General features: G+C 37.6%; 1 protein-coding gene across 3 annotated transcripts in view; it reads right to left on the bottom strand.

Moving 5' to 3' along the window:
* Positions 1-1,340: 1,340 nt before the first annotated feature.
* LOC115220302 (putative uncharacterized protein DDB_G0294196) overlaps positions 1,341-15,957 on the bottom strand; it is a 69,071-nt gene continuing 54,454 nt past the window's right edge. Inside the window, exons 4-7 of one of the 3 annotated variants that reach the window (XM_036510002.1) lie at positions 9,304-9,405; positions 7,344-7,667; positions 6,620-7,265; positions 1,341-4,135 (exon numbers count right to left, since the gene is read on the bottom strand). In XM_036510002.1, the coding sequence (XP_036365895.1) occupies positions 3,912-4,135; positions 6,620-7,265; positions 7,344-7,667; positions 9,304-9,405 (1,296 nt within the window). In that variant the 3' untranslated portion in view covers positions 1,341-3,911. Of the gene's footprint in view, positions 4,136-6,619; positions 7,668-9,303; positions 9,406-15,957 lie in introns of all 3 variants that reach the window. The other 2 variants (XM_036510001.1, XM_036510000.1) reach the window with 2 other exon arrangements.

Raw genomic sequence — 15,957 nt, forward strand, 5'->3', positions numbered from 1 at the left:
TAATGCATCCATGCCGAGGGCACATAAAAGGCACCCAGCACACTTTATTAAATGGTTGGCATTAAGAAGAGCATCCTGCCACAGAAACCATGCCTCAACAGACAGCTCCATGTCAAACTGTCCAATCCATGCCAGCATGGAAAGCAGATGTTAAATGATATATGTGTACAAATTCCTTACTTGAAAAACAGGTATGGTTTGGTAACAAGTCGTGCATTCAGCTGTGAACCCCACCCCCCTCCTCAAATCCATCTGTGTCTATGCCATTCTTGCAATATAAATCGGGCATCAAATGAAATAAAGGATGCAAAATTATTAAGGGTTTAGTCTTTCACATTACTTTAATGGCTTCTTCAGAGCCGTGTAAACAAGCCTCTGGGACTAGGGAGACCTGTTGCAAATGTCTGCAGCCGAACAGTTTACTGCCTTCCAAATATTATTCACAAAGCTTTAGTTGACCAACTTCTTAATAGCACAGCTGCCAACTCACAACACGTTGCTCATCATTGAAAACTTTCAGCCATTCTACTTTTCATTAACCATTTTGATACCAAACCCACCTCGGACTACCTTTGGTTCTATGGTACCTAATTGAGTAGATCTACAACTAAAGGGACTCCAGCCATAACCACCCATCTTAGTTTTTCCTCTCCCAGAAACTGTGCCTGGGTCCACCGTCTCCAGGGCATCCATCTGTGTGTGGAGCAAAAGTGAAGTTATCTGAACTGATTTTTGAGTGACAGTTGAATTGAAGAAATCAGAACCCGTCCTAGCAGAGATTTCAGTAGAATTTCATCGCCATTTAATGTCTTGCTTTAAAGTGATCTAAATGAAAAGCTTCCATCCAAAACTTTTGTTGTGTTCCAAACACCAGATTAATAATGATAAAGTTGTTTTGCTAAATTCTTCGTGATTTTCAAAAATAATTAAAACAAATGCCGTGAATTTCAATAGAAATATGGTAACAAAACGGTTCGAAGGGACACTAGTACTGCTATCCCATTGATGAGAAATATTCAACAGCCACACCCTCACCTTCACGCAAAGCAATCCCCTCCCTCACATCAACAGTAAAGTCAGTGAAAGACAAAAATAAGCAACAAAGTCTAAATTATTGTTTTTATTTATTCTTTTTCTTTCACAAATTCACAAATTATTTTGGTTCTCTTAGAGAGAGAGAGAGAGATAGATAGAATGAGAGAATATTTACAGAATCACCAGCGCACAAGGGAACTGGTTGAAATGATGTGCATCAACGCTCTTTTAAAAAGAGGGTTTCTATTTACATACATGATGTACGAATCATTTTGAAGGTGGCTACTGGGACGTTACTTCACACACCTGCATAATCTTCCAGCTTCATTAAAAAAAAATTTTTTTTAAGGTTTTTTTTTTGTTCAGGCCCTATTTGGAACCAAAGATATATAAATAAAACAAAAACAAAGAATTAGGGAGCAAGTTTAATCTCTTTAAGGTTGCAAGGTAGTAGTGCTAGGTTAAACACGAGATTAAATCTATTGAGCAATGACAACTAGTCCCTAATTGTGACTGGTAGGGTGTGAGATAGTAGTAGTTCACGTGGTGGCAATGAGGACCTTGGTGTATAAAACCTACTTGTTAAGTACAACACATCTACAGTGTGTTAATAATAATAATCATAACATATACTAGTGACCTCTATATTTGCTGAACTGAAAAACATTTTCGTTAAGGTAATGTCATTTTTATTGTGTGAATAACCATTTCTCTTTGAGCTAACAACTGCTTGATTTTTTAAATCTGAGAAGTTGATCTGCCATAAATTCGGGACTGTCCCTAGCTCTACATGTCCATGGATGACTGATCACATAATTATAAGTTATATTATCTTCTGCTGAGGATTGTTAATAAATGATAAATAAAGTGGGTTTAAAGATGGTGCTAAGCTGAAGATATCCATGAAACCATTAGATATCAAATGTTAGAGAGAAATAAGTTATATATAAGAGCCATTAAAAGAAAAAAAAAAAAGAAAATCAACATACCATTTAATAATGATAAAATCTAAAAATGAGTTCATCTTGTTCTAAGTTCTTTCATTCAACTAAAAACTGCTCAGAAAGAAGTCAACAGTTTTAGAAAAGGGATGGGAATAGGGTACGTATTACCTGAAATTGTTATGGATTGTTTAAATTTTGAGGAGAAATATTCCTGGATTAATAGAAGCACCATTGCAATAAATATTCCTTGTTTAGCATCCGACTCAAACTAGCATGTACCGAGAGAGAGTGAGAGAGACAGGTAGAAGGCTATGTATAACATAGAAATATTCTTTTCTATAAGAGAAAAATATACACAGTACATACCAGCCTAGAACCATCTGAAAACAAATCCAAATGGTATGAAAACTTCCCAAAATACTGCACTTACTTGAATATATACAATGGCACTTCCTAAGACTCATTTGTTGATTAAGGAACAGGACAGATCTTGTTGAGACATTTCTTTTGCACTTTATCAAAGAGACACTTGAAGCAGATTAGGCATCGAGTGTTTGTGACAAATTTCTAGTTCAAAATGAGTGACTTGTAAGGTTTTTAGCTATTCCGATTTAGATGATTTCCATTGAGAGACAACAATAAATATGTGAAGGACACTCACAGGTTGTTAAAAAAAGAGAACTAAGTGAAGCAATGTAATACAGACAGCTTAAACGATAATGAATGATAACGACAGAACTGAGTGAGTGGTGGAATGTCTAGAAAATTACCAAACACAAGTCATATTCTGTAGATGATTACTTCTAACTATGAAATAATGCTTTGAAGAATTGAGAAAAAAAGTTCTTTAGGAAAAAAAATTCTTCAAAACATGGAAGCTTTGAGTTTTTTTTTTTTAATAAAAGCATCAACTGAAATGAGTTTTTTTTTTAAGAAAAAAAAAAAATTAATTCAGTTATCTTGAGGAGGGGAAAATGATTAGTTAAGTTAGCTGTTATGAAATCGATATACTATAAAGTAACACAGTAAACATTGATTTGATGAGTAAAAACTTTAAACTTAGTAAAATACACTGAAAGTAAGGTTCTAAGTTAAAAAGAAAGTGAAAGTGGAGAGAAATAACTATTACACAAGGTTTAAATATTTGTATATACATGGCAAAAGTTGAGGCTAACCTTTTAATAAAAGATGCTATGAAATAACAGACAGCATAAAAAAGTGAAATGACAAATGTATGAACGAGGAAGTCAAAACTGGGCAACAAACAAATGGAGCAGGGAAAAAAAAAAGGAAAGAAAATGAAAACTGATTAAATTTATTTTAGATTAAAATGGGAGAGAAAACTGCCTGATTAATTGAAATTTTATTTTAAGCTTGTTAAAGAGTTACTACTCTATTGGGGAGGGAGGGAGGGGGGGTCCTAATTAGTTATCCTGCTACAAATAGGAGAGATGTGTAGTGCAATGTCGAGGTACGATGTAGGAGACCGTTGGTTGAAGATCTGGAGGCGCTAAGTTCTTCCAAAGCTGTTCTACTCTCATGAAGGGCACTTAGATTTTTATGAGGTCCGTTGATGGACATGCTAAAAATAAAATGTAATGGTCCAGTGCACATACACACATCAACACATACAAGCACACACACACACACCATTTCAGAAATGTTACTGTCCCATGTCAGAGTACCCAGGATGAGCAGCTAGATACAGGTAAGATACTATAGAGTCAACTTTATACAAAGGTGTTTAATTACATAACTGGAAGGATGTGTATTCTCATTAGTTGGGCCCTTTGCAACTGGAATGTAGTAGGAGCAGAGCCAGTTATTGTCCCATTCCCTACAACCATAGATGAAAGATTAACGGTGATGGAGAAGATGAGAGAAGTGTGGTAATAATTGTGCTGCTAAAATTCTTTTTTTTTTTTTCCATATTTAGATACTGATTCTTTTGCTTTCAGTTCTAATTCTATTAGATTTCCGTGTTGTGAATTTTGCTTCTCTACACTGCTGACAAACAAAAGTTTCAGGAATATTGGATTTTCGAATTTTCGCACAAGATAGGTGGATCCATGTTGAACATTCTGAACATTCAATCATTGGTCTTCCGGCATAGGGTTTAAGACAATGGCAGGTTATTAAGTCCCAAGATTCGTCATCTGGAAAAAAAAAAAAAAAAAAATTAATGGTCAAATTTTAAAATTAAGCCGACAAAGAAAAGACATTTTATGTAATAAATAAAATTATTAGTTTCAAATTTGGGGTGGGATTAGTTAGATTATACTGAGGAGTCAAAGGATCGAAGGCAAAGTCAACCTGGGTGGAATTTGAACTCAGAATGTGAAGACGCTGCCGAACATTTTCCTGGTATGCTAATAATTCTGCCAGCTTGCCACAGGTGAAAATGAAATGATTGTTAGATAACAACATTAGAAATAAAAGCTTCTATGTTCTCTATTCTACATCTCCATATATATGTGTGGGTGTTATTGTCTAACCTATTTAGTTTCACACCCTGGGATCACCAGTCAATATATCTAATAATAAAGTTAGGACTGGGAAAATTGTAATCTGTCAAGCTGTATTTCCACACTGCAGTCATTGAATGTGAACAATAGTAACCGTGACCTACCAAATAGTGAGGAGAGAAAGAGAGCTTAGATGAGGTGGTGTGCATGTGTGTCAGAAATGACTTGATATAGTTTGGTTAGGACTAAGAAAAACAAAACAGCAATTAAAAGTCATTCTATAAAAATATAAATAATTATGGTGCCAAGAGAATTATTAATGTGCAATTTCAAAGTAAACTTGATTCAATTTCCCTTTGTTGAGAGCAAAATTACACAGGTGTTAGTGTCTTCAATTGACAGTGGTGCCTTTAGAAATATTCACCACTGGCACAAAAGCACACACACACACACACACACACATTTTTATGCAAAATTGTCAATTGTCCAGAAAATGTATCATCTGTTATTAAAATTATGCATTGGTAAACTACGCTATTTCATCAAACCTAAAGGAACCTTGTAGTTGACTTGAGACGACTACACGAGACCTTTAAGGAAGACAAAACACACAACAAAAACCTGTTTTACTAACATAAAAATTACATGCACACACATCAATTTTAAATGGTTTTTTTCTCACTTCCTAAAAGTAAATGAAACAAGTGGTTAGGTTGTTGGACTCGATCCCAAGTTCATGTGTCAAATTCCTAGAGCAGGCACTACATTGTGTCCTTGAGCAAGGCATAGAATTTTACATTGCTCCGTTCTATATAGCTGTAAACAAGTATCGCCCTTGTGTTGGTGTCAGCCGCCCTCCCCCACCTTCAGCTGTCACATTCTTAATGTTAAGCAGGGAGCGAAGGGTGTGGTCTGTATCTGCTGTGACTACAGACACCCGAGGAACAATTGGCAAAAACATGGTACAAGCTGCTAGATCATATTCATTTGTGAAGGATTGCTAAGCACAGTAACAAAGTTGTAGAAGGGTAAAGATTCTTTGGTTGTAAAAACAAAAATCATTAAATTTCAGTTGGTTTTTGAAATAATTGAGCATTTATAAGGCTTCAGTAAAATAACTAACCACTCCATTACTGAAATGGTGTTTAAGGTGGCAAGCTGGCAGAACCATTAGCACACCAGACAAGATGCTCAACAACCTTTCCTCTGGCTCCATGCTCAGAGTTCAAATCCCTTTAAGGTTAACTTTACCTTTCATCTTTTCAGGGTTGATAAAATAATTACCAGTTGAGCACTGGGGGTCAATGTAATCCACTAGCCTCTCCCCCAAAATTTCAGGCCTTGTGCCTATAGTAGAACAGGTTTGGAACATAACTTATTGAAAGATCTTTCTTACAGAAGGCTCAGACCAGTGTTTCTTACGGGGTGGGGTGCACAACACAGGTGGAGTTGGTGGGTCTTTAGAATAGGGGCAGGGACATAAGTAAATAATATTTGCAATAAAGTTTTCAGTAAAACTACTTTTGAATATACAGGGTGGGTCAAAAGTGACAAAGTCTGATAGTATATCCCCATGTGGGGGCATCTTTAAACCTTGTGACTATTGACCCACTCGGTATATACATGCTCTATGCAAACTTTCTTTATGGTGGGGCATGGGATAAAAATGGCTGAGGAACACTGGTTTAAGACTTCAAAAATGTTTTGTATTACAGAAGCAGGGTTGGTCTCCTTTAAGTTGGTATAGATTAAAAGAGTAAAGGAGTTAGCAGGTATGAACAGAGACAGTATTTATATAAAGTAAGCTGCATGCATAGCACCTTGGGCGAGTGTTTCTACTATAACCTTGGGCCAACTAAAGGTTTGTGAATTCATTTGGTAGATGGAAAATGAAATAAGCCCATCATACATGTGTGGTTGAGCACTGTTATCTTGATATTGTGTGTCCATTGTAAACGAGCGTCACCACCATATAAGTGGTATCGTTTGTTTCCAATTTTCCATGAAAAACTGTCTGCTCATGGGGAAACAAGTGAGGGCTGGCAACAGGAAGGGCACTGGGACACAGACAATCTGCCTCATCAAATTCCATCTGACCCAAGCATGGAAAAGCTATGTTAAAACGATGATCATAAGAGAGAGATAGACAGACAAAGAGAAACTAAATCAACTCACCTGATTCTATGGCATCAGGAGAACTTGAATTACTGTGAATACTTTCTCCACAACTTTCAGCTAAACTATCATCATTTTTGTCGTGAGCGTGCAAATCTAACTTGGGAAAATGAGTGTTAGCTTTCTTTTCTTCCACAACAGGTTCGTATATTTCCTTCTCCACTTTCACAGAGGTCACAGAATTCTGTGAGACAACCGAGTTACTCTGCAGTTCATCTATGCTAGGTTTTTCCTCCTGTTTTATGTGTGTTTTAAGGTGATGTTCACAGGGAGTGCATTCCTCTCGCTTCTGCAACTGTACACCCTCTAATTGCTTTACCTTGTCGTCGACCAGTACCTGTTGATGAAGCTTCTGTTTCTGATGAGGAGAGTATTGTTGGTGTGATGATGACGATGGCGATGACGATGATGATGATGACAAAGATGAAAGATCTGCTTCAACGTTTCTATGATAAAATCCATCTAATCTATTTGAGTTTTGTTGAGGGATTGAAGAAAGAGAGGGCAACACCGTTGCTTGGACTAACGTGGCCTGGTTCTGTGGCTTCGTGAGCTGCCTCGGGACTAACTGTTGTTTAGGCTGTACCAGTTGCTTCGTATGCTGTGGCTGCTGCTGCTGCTGTTGTTGTTGTTGTTGCTGCTGCTGTTGTTGTTGCTGTTTTAAAAGCTGGAGTTTTGAATGCTGTTTTATATGTTGTGGCTGCTGCTGCTGTTGCTGTTGTTGCTGCTGCTTTAGAAACATTGGATGTTTCGGAGACTGTTGCTTCAAAAACTGTTGTTTAGGAGTTGTTTGCGGGTGTGTAATTCTCTCAGAGAGTCTGCAATTAACCACAGTAGAAGTAGTAGTGGCGGTGGTGGTGGTGGTGGTGGTAAGAGTAGAGGCAATGTTCTCTTGTACACGATCAATTGGCAAATTTTCCTGAAGTGTTTCTGGAATAGATTCTTGCAGACTTCCAGAGGACAGTGAGGCTGTACTGTCCGAAGAATAACTGTCTGCAGCACTGCCGCCACTGCCAACAGGACTGATATTGTTCTGCTGACGGAGTTCCTGAAAGAAAGAAAACATTTGCTGCTCATTTAAAAGTAGACATCAAACTAAAACCAAAAGTAATTAACTTTGTTTCCATTATTTACATTTGATGGATATTTGTCCTCATCTTGTTTGTTGTTAACACAATGTTTCGGCTGATATACCCTCCAGCCTTCATCAGGTGTCTTGGGGGGGAAATTTTGAACCTGGGTTCTCATTCCTAAGGTATTTTTCGATATCATTATTATTATTGGAATCAAACTCAGAATCTTGGGGTTAGTAGTTCAGAGCGCAGTCTACTAACCCCAAGATTCCGAGTTCGATTCCAGGCAGTGACCTGAATAATAATAATAATAATAATAATAATAATAATAATAATAGTAATGATTATGATAACAACAACGTCGAAAAATACCTTAGGAACGAGAACCCAGGTTTGAAATTTCCCCAAGACACCTGAAGAAGGCAGGAGGGTATATCAGCCGAACCGTGTTAGCAATAAACAAGATGAGGGACAAATATCCATCAAATGTAAATAATGTACATAAATTCCTCATCTCTTAAATATAGAACTGTAATTAACTTGGTTTAGAAATATTTATCTAACTCCATGAAAATCTCCAATTTTTATCTTAAATTCACAGCCTTTAAAAATACTTCAGTTGCAATGACAACCATTTCTAAATTTCCAAACCAGTTTTCCATAATTTTCAGGAGTTGGCTTGGACTCTATCAAGAACTCCACCTTACACACAATAAAAGGTAATTATGAGCCAACAAGGAAGATTTGACCTGCAGGAAATAGCAACCAAACCAGAAAACCAATATAGGCTGTATTCTTGGAAATCTATAAGATGGAATAGGCATTGGTTTTGGTCAATCAGCATAGATCTAACGGTTAGCAACAACTAACGAGAGATCTGGTATGGCATCAGAATGATGTATGAAAAGATTTATAAAAACAATTCTTTCCTCTTACCCAAGCCACTTAATAGGAAATCCCACTTCAAATTAGAATTCCTTAAGAAACAAGAATGAAATTTTATATTAAGAAGGTCATCCAGAGGTAGAAACCCTGCTGAGGCAGAGAGTGGAGCATAGCACACACTTCTGGCTTGCCCAGCTCCTGTCAAACTGTCCAAACCCTGTCAGGAATGGAAATTGGACACGTGATGATGATGATGATGAAATTCTACTGAAATCTCGTCATTCAAAAATCAGTTCAGATAACCTCACTTTTGGTCCACACACAGCATCTTAAAAGATGGACCTAGACACAGTTTCTGGGGGAGGAAAAATTAGGATGGGTGGTCATGGCTGGAGTCGCTTTAATTATAAATCTCTTTGATCAGGTCTGTCCTGGAGCTAAACAACAACCACTAACACCTCATTTCTGGTCTTTGTCACATACGAGTTATCTTAGTACAGCAGACCAATTCTCATTACACACTCTTTATGCTACCCCCTCTCTCCCCTTCACTTTACCCTCCTACAAAGTGCCTTAATGCTTTTAATATCAATCCTTTCCTTACCAACGATGTACAGTAGGGTCACTATGAGAAAGGGAATTGGATATTTTTAAATGATAAATGGATCAACTAGAACAGATATCATGGAATATAGAAAAGAATGTGTTAAGATGTTATAAACTTACCTCTCTCTTGAGAGATTCATACTGAGTATAAGAGAGGACTATGGTGCAAAATGTATAGAAATCATCTTTCGTTCTCCTCTTCTTCGCTACCGATGTGTAAGACTGCAAGAAAATAATACATAAAGATATATAACAGTTTTATTACAGATATAGCAGACAAATCTCTTTATCCACCAGCATTGGTGAAAGAAGTGGTTTATAAAATAGAATAACTATCAAATGAAACACATGAGCAAAACATGAACCCCCTCGACTGGCAACTTGAAATAGGAACTGACTCACACCATGACAACCCCTCCGATTCATGCCAACATGGAGAACGAATATAAAACAATAATGATGAACTGTCCTTGTATTAATTTGATCCACATTTAACCCAATAACATCAGCTAAGTTCAAGGGCTGCGAATTTTGGGGCTTGGGAGAAAATCGGGAATTTTTATATCTACAGAATAAAAGGTGAATAAATGGCGTTTTTGGTTTTGTGAGCGTTTAGTTCCAGACACTGTTGCATTGACCATAATGTGAAGTACTGGCATTAAAACAGATTTAACCCTTTCGCTTTAAAACTAGCCACATCAGACATCTCACACCTACTCTACAATGTCATCTTAAAAACATTCAATTCAATTCAATTTTTATTGGCTCAAAAAGCAAAAGCAAGGCCATGTAGGGGGACAGGGAGGGTGTTCATGCAAAGAGTTCAGGCCATTTCTGGTCAAGAGAGACTTTGAACCGAGCGGTCGTCGGCATCTTCACTATCTTGTCCGGCACCTTATTCCACGGATCCGCAACCTCTCCTTTGATTGAGATGAAATCGTCATAACGCACGATTAATACAAAACAATGAGACTAAATAAGCAATAGATTTGACAGAATCATCTGAATGGTTGATGGTTAATACTTGTAAACAGCAGAGACTTTAGATTTTGTAAAGATGACTGATTGTTCAGACACTTAGGGACCAAAAGGTCATTAAAAAGAAATTATTATTGCTAAGTAGAAATAATGCTTTATTCAAGGAGTTGGTATATCGGGAAATGACATGGTTGCGTGAACTTGAACAGAACAAGTTGTTTCAGATAATTCTTAATTGCTAATTTGAAACATTTCATAAATTGTTGTGTAACAGAGGTCACTAATAGGAATCTTGTAATTAGTCCAAAAGACATCAATCTCGCTGGAAATAGAAGCCAAATCTACTTAGGCATGCATAAACAAAACAGTTACTATAATTTAAATATACATTCACCTGTTAACTCTTTTGAGACCATATCTCTAATACAATAAAATACACTTGCCTCTGTTTCAATTCATTTTGAAGAAAATTACAAAATTACGAGAAATTCAGCTTTTGACTTTCCCCTCCACCTTTTAAAACCAAATATTCTAATAACATACTTTCATTTATAGTTGTATTCTCTTTGCGACATTCTTAAAATCTAAGTTATTATCATTATTATTAAGCTGGCATTTAGAACATAACAAAAATGGTTCTTTACTCAAATCTTAATTTAATGGCTTAGACCCATTCCTGGTTCTATGATACAAACTTTTAAGCGAACTAAATGAAAACCTTCCATGAAAATTCCATGTTAATTCAGGTTCCAAACACCAGCTTAATTAAAACAGTAATTTTACCAAATTCACTAATATTTTCAAAACAAATCAAGAGCAAAGAGTGTATTGCAACAGAAATATGATTAATGAAGGTTAAAACATGAACCACTTTATAAAATGAGGTGCTGGACCTTGGTTGGTGATTGGTGACATGATGTTAAAAGGGTTAGACTGTTTAAATAGGAGTTTATTGTAAAAGGCTCGTTTCTTGTAATTACCAAAGTCCAGTGCATCATTTAGTAACAACAACATGAGTGGTTAAAATTATTGGCAAAACACCAAATACAATAATCTTTCCATTAGTATTTTGTTGTCCTTTCATAATCAAGCCCAGAAATTTAATTCAATAATTTATGTTAGCAAATTATTCAATAGGCCACAATCAATGCAGATTATCTGCCTGGTTGCTGTTAGCCACCAGTCCTGGTGATTATTGTGAAATAGGTAACAACAACAACTAACAGCTCCAGATATAAATCAGTCGTTTTAGATATTTTTCGCAGTGCATTCACAGCCGCTGCCATGTGAGTAGCACAAAAAGGAATGGTTTCAAATTTCACATAATTTCTTTTAAATTAAAACTGCAGGCATTAAAAGGATTTGGGGCCAAACCAGAGCAAGTCTCAGCAACATTGCTGCAAACCCTTACAAATATACACACATTCATAATTGTTATTTCTTTCACCATCAACAACTTTTTTCTCAACACAAAAAAAACTCTATATTGTCTCATAACCTGCTAGAAACAACAGCCAAATTTCTTTCATATCACATTCAATTGTCTTTAAAAAAAAAAAAGGATAATGTAACCTTAAGATTCTTTTCTGTTTATGACAATATTTATTCCTCTCTATCTGGCAGTGGTGCTCAACCATTTTTTTACCTTTGAACACCTTTAATTCCTATTTTACTCAACCGGACCCCCATAGCCATTTGATGCTTAAAAAAAAATCCTATTATATTTTTATAAATAAATATTAAGAATTGTATAAAATGTAAAATATATTGTGTATTGTAGAAGTATATCCAATTTATTGCGCAAATTTTAACAACAAAATCTTCTAAGGACCTCTGGCATCCGAATTCCTCTGCGGAGCAAAAATAAACAAACCATGGACGACCACAAAGTTATTTAGCTTAAAAGCTAAGAAGAGAATCGATGATGGGATATGAACTTGAAGAAAGGAAAACACAGGAATGAGGCCATAACCTTGTTTACATCGTAGAATAACGATGACGACGGGAAAAGACAATTGGAACAAAAAACCACCGAATTTTGGAAGAGAACATCTGAGCAATGAAATAGATAAAGATACCATGAAGAGATTGGACATCAACAGAAGAGGATCATTGGGGGGGGGGGAGACCAGACCCAGAAGTGGCTGGAAGATATATGTGTGTATGTATGTATATAGAATATTGTTAGTAATTATGGAATGGTTAGCAGTGGTAAACATAGAGTTGGTTGTTGGTTTTTATACGAACATGCGAATCTTATCGTTAAGATAATCTGTAACAGGAGAGATTTACACCCCCCCCCACGATAGACGATGAAACTTCACTGAATTTGGAATAACCTGACATTTCACACCTTTCTCCAAGACTTTGAGTGCAATTAGCAGTTCAGAGAGAGAGAGAGAGTTAGGAGGGGGAGGAGTGATAAAATGACGTAAACAAGGAGGGGGAGGGCGAGGAGGATACAAAACAAGAGACGGGGGAAGGTTTCGGACAACGACGATGTCCGTGGTGGTTGGAATATGGTGGAGATCTCCTTCAATTAGTCAGTGATGGTCACCGTCAGTATACTGTCGGAACTGATGGCTCGAGATTAAGGAAACCACTTCACAAGCACGTGGCGACGAGTTCGGTTCCAGTGTGCGACACACTGAGCTAACAACAGCATCCATAAGACAGGTTTTGTGGATGGACAGAAGGGTGGGTCACCTGCGAACCTGGAATAAAGGGTTTTGCGGTAAAGAGAGGCCCAAGGTTTCGAGAAGAACTATCGAGGGAGGATTGCCGGCTCACAATAAATTTATTCTCTATTGCGAACCTTTTTGAAGATATTATTCTTTTCATAATTTACCGACACAAAACATCGCCAGATTCCTCAGAGTCGGCTGTTTTCAATTTGTTGAGTGGAATTTAGCAGGCGGAAACTGTGCGGAAACTCGTCGAGCGCGCGAGTGTGTGTGTACGAATGCGTACATTTTCGTTCTTATTACATCAAAAAGAAAAAAATAAATACATAACCGTATTTATTCTGCCCTTGTTGCACAAACTCTCGACCCTGCGAGCAAGTTAGTGATTGAAATGGCTGTCCCGTTTCAACAAACCTTATTAATCACAAAATACGGTTCGAAAGATCTTTGTGTTTTGTAGGGCGAGACATCACACCAGTGCTTAGATAACATTATTCGGTAGACCACCACCCTCTTATTGCAACTCCCCTCAAAATTGTCTCTGGTCGTCGTCGATGATCGATGGAAGACCAATGAAAGAATTAGGTTTCAACCTCCGCTCTGCTAATGATACAACACCCAACATCTCTAGCGATATAAATAATGGAGATTGTCTAATCTAACATAGAGATGGCCGGGAGGGGGGGGGAGAAGAAGATATCTACAATGTTGACATCCAATTTACAACGATATTAGAAATGCGTGTATATATATATATATATATATATATATATATATATAGGCCTGCTCGCTTAGCCAGCGGGGTGGAGTCATTCGAAGGCTAAAACAATGCGAACGCATTGTGACCAGCGATGTGTAACTACATCTGATGGACTGGTCGGTCACGTGATATATATATATATGTGTGTGTGTGTGTAAAATTTCCTTGCACCCACAGAGAGAGAGAGAGAGAGAGCGAGAGAGCCAAAAACTCGGCTCGAAGACCCCTGCGCAACAACGGGCGAAACTGACGCAGGCAAAATAAAAATATATCATTCATCTCTGCTCTCGTATCGAGAACATTTTCTACCGACAATCAACACAAACCAAACACACACACACATATATATATATATACATACATATCTACACACGATGAAGTATTTATTAATAGATGTGAGAGAGAGAGAAGAGGGCGCGAGCGAAATATATAGCACAGGAAAACAAAACAATTACAGCAGTGTATATATGTGCGCGCGCGCGGGCGAGTGTGTGTGTGTATAAAAGATATATACATAACAAATCACGCTCTACGACACACAGTTCTAAGACATCCAATATACACAGCGACACCCCATTACACAATACACGGTACTGTGAGTGTATATTTTTATTTAATAGACAAGGAGGAGTCTTATCTCTCTCTCTCTCTCTACGCAGCCGTTTGACATGAGAGAAACAACAGCAAAAATCGTCACCGAATCACACCCTAGTCTTAAAACACAGAAGGATACGTTGGATAACGTTGTCTAGTCTAAGTGGGTGGTCACGAATGGAATAGCTTTCATGATAAGTCTGCTTGTTCGGAGCCGACCTTGGAGATACACAACACAGCTCTTTGCACACACACACACACAACTGTAGGCCCAGACATGGCAGTGTCTGAGAAACTCGTTTAGCAATCGCGTAGTTTCAGGTTTGGTGCCATTTCTTCAAATGCCCAGCTCCGACCAAATGCCTTCTCAGTGAATTCGATACAAGGAAAACCGCGTGGAAACCCGTGGCGTCCCACTTGGCAACCGCTGTTGGTTTGTTTATGTCCCCCGTAACTTCGCTATTCGGCGAAAGTGACCGACAGAGTGTACACCAGACTTAAATTAAATTAAATACTGGGGTCGATTAGTTGGAATAAAACCCCCCAGGGCGGTGCTCCACCATGGCCACAGTCAAATGACTGAAACATGGTAAAAGATACAAATTTCCCACCGCCATTACTCAGAGTTTCGACCACGTTTTACTCACACGCAACAAACGATAAAGGTGAAATGTGGTCGCCAGAGCAGCTCGGAATAACAGGTGGACCTTCCTCGAATCACAGAAAACTCTCTTAAAAACCGAAGACACAGAAAGGAAGGAATGGTCTTATGAGGTAACAACAACAGCAGTACATTATACTACGGCCCCGAACGAGCATACGAGACGTTAAATTTATAGACAAGTAACATTTAATGATTTGCATTAATGATGAAATCGTATTTAATAACTTGAAATTTGAACACTTGTCAATAATATACAGTGGAAACCGCTTATTATAATCACTTTGGAACTGGGCCGTTTCGATAACATAAAAGCAGATTATAATAAACATATTCCGAACAAGTGTGGTCGTTGCTGGTTTAGGCACAAGGCCAAGGATTTTAGAAGCTGGGGGTGAGTCGATATCTATCGACCCCAGCGGGATTAGAACTTAGAATAATATAGAGAGCTAACACGAATTACTACCAGCTATTTCCCCCACACACCAGCTCGCCGCTCCGAGGTCGACTAATATATTTATAACAATAAGCACTGCGTAACTTCAATTGCGATTATAATAAGCGGCTCCCACTAATGTGTGTATATATTTCAAGATAAAACCTGTCTTTCAACGAACATAGACTATAAAACCCTTTGTAATTCGAGTGTCCTCGACGTTGTGTGGTGGAGCACGAAATTATGCCCCTCCCGTTCTCGGTGTATACACACCGAAACATATATATATATATAATCGTTTATTGGATCCGCAACACATTCCCATCTACGGTGAAGTATATTACGCAAACAGGACGAAGTGTATATAATCTATATACACACACAGACTGTAAAGGGTGTTAAAAAATACCTAAGCCGTATTCAATATAAACGAGTGTGTATATATTATATTTGTGTATATACAGATTTATATTATACACACGCAACTACCACATTCCAACTAGGAGTTGAGTGTGTGTACGAGAGAATAGAAAAACGAGAGTTGGCGAGAGTGTGAGTGAAGTGTTGGAGTGAGAGAAGTGAGAGGGAGAGATGAAAGTGAGTGTCCCCCACAGACAATAGTGGAGTGGAGAGGAGGACTGGTCAGAGAGAGAATATCATG

This window comes from Octopus sinensis, linkage group LG16 (assembly GCF_006345805.1).
Source record: "Octopus sinensis linkage group LG16, ASM634580v1, whole genome shotgun sequence".
Taxonomy (NCBI): domain Eukaryota; kingdom Metazoa; phylum Mollusca; class Cephalopoda; order Octopoda; family Octopodidae; genus Octopus; species Octopus sinensis.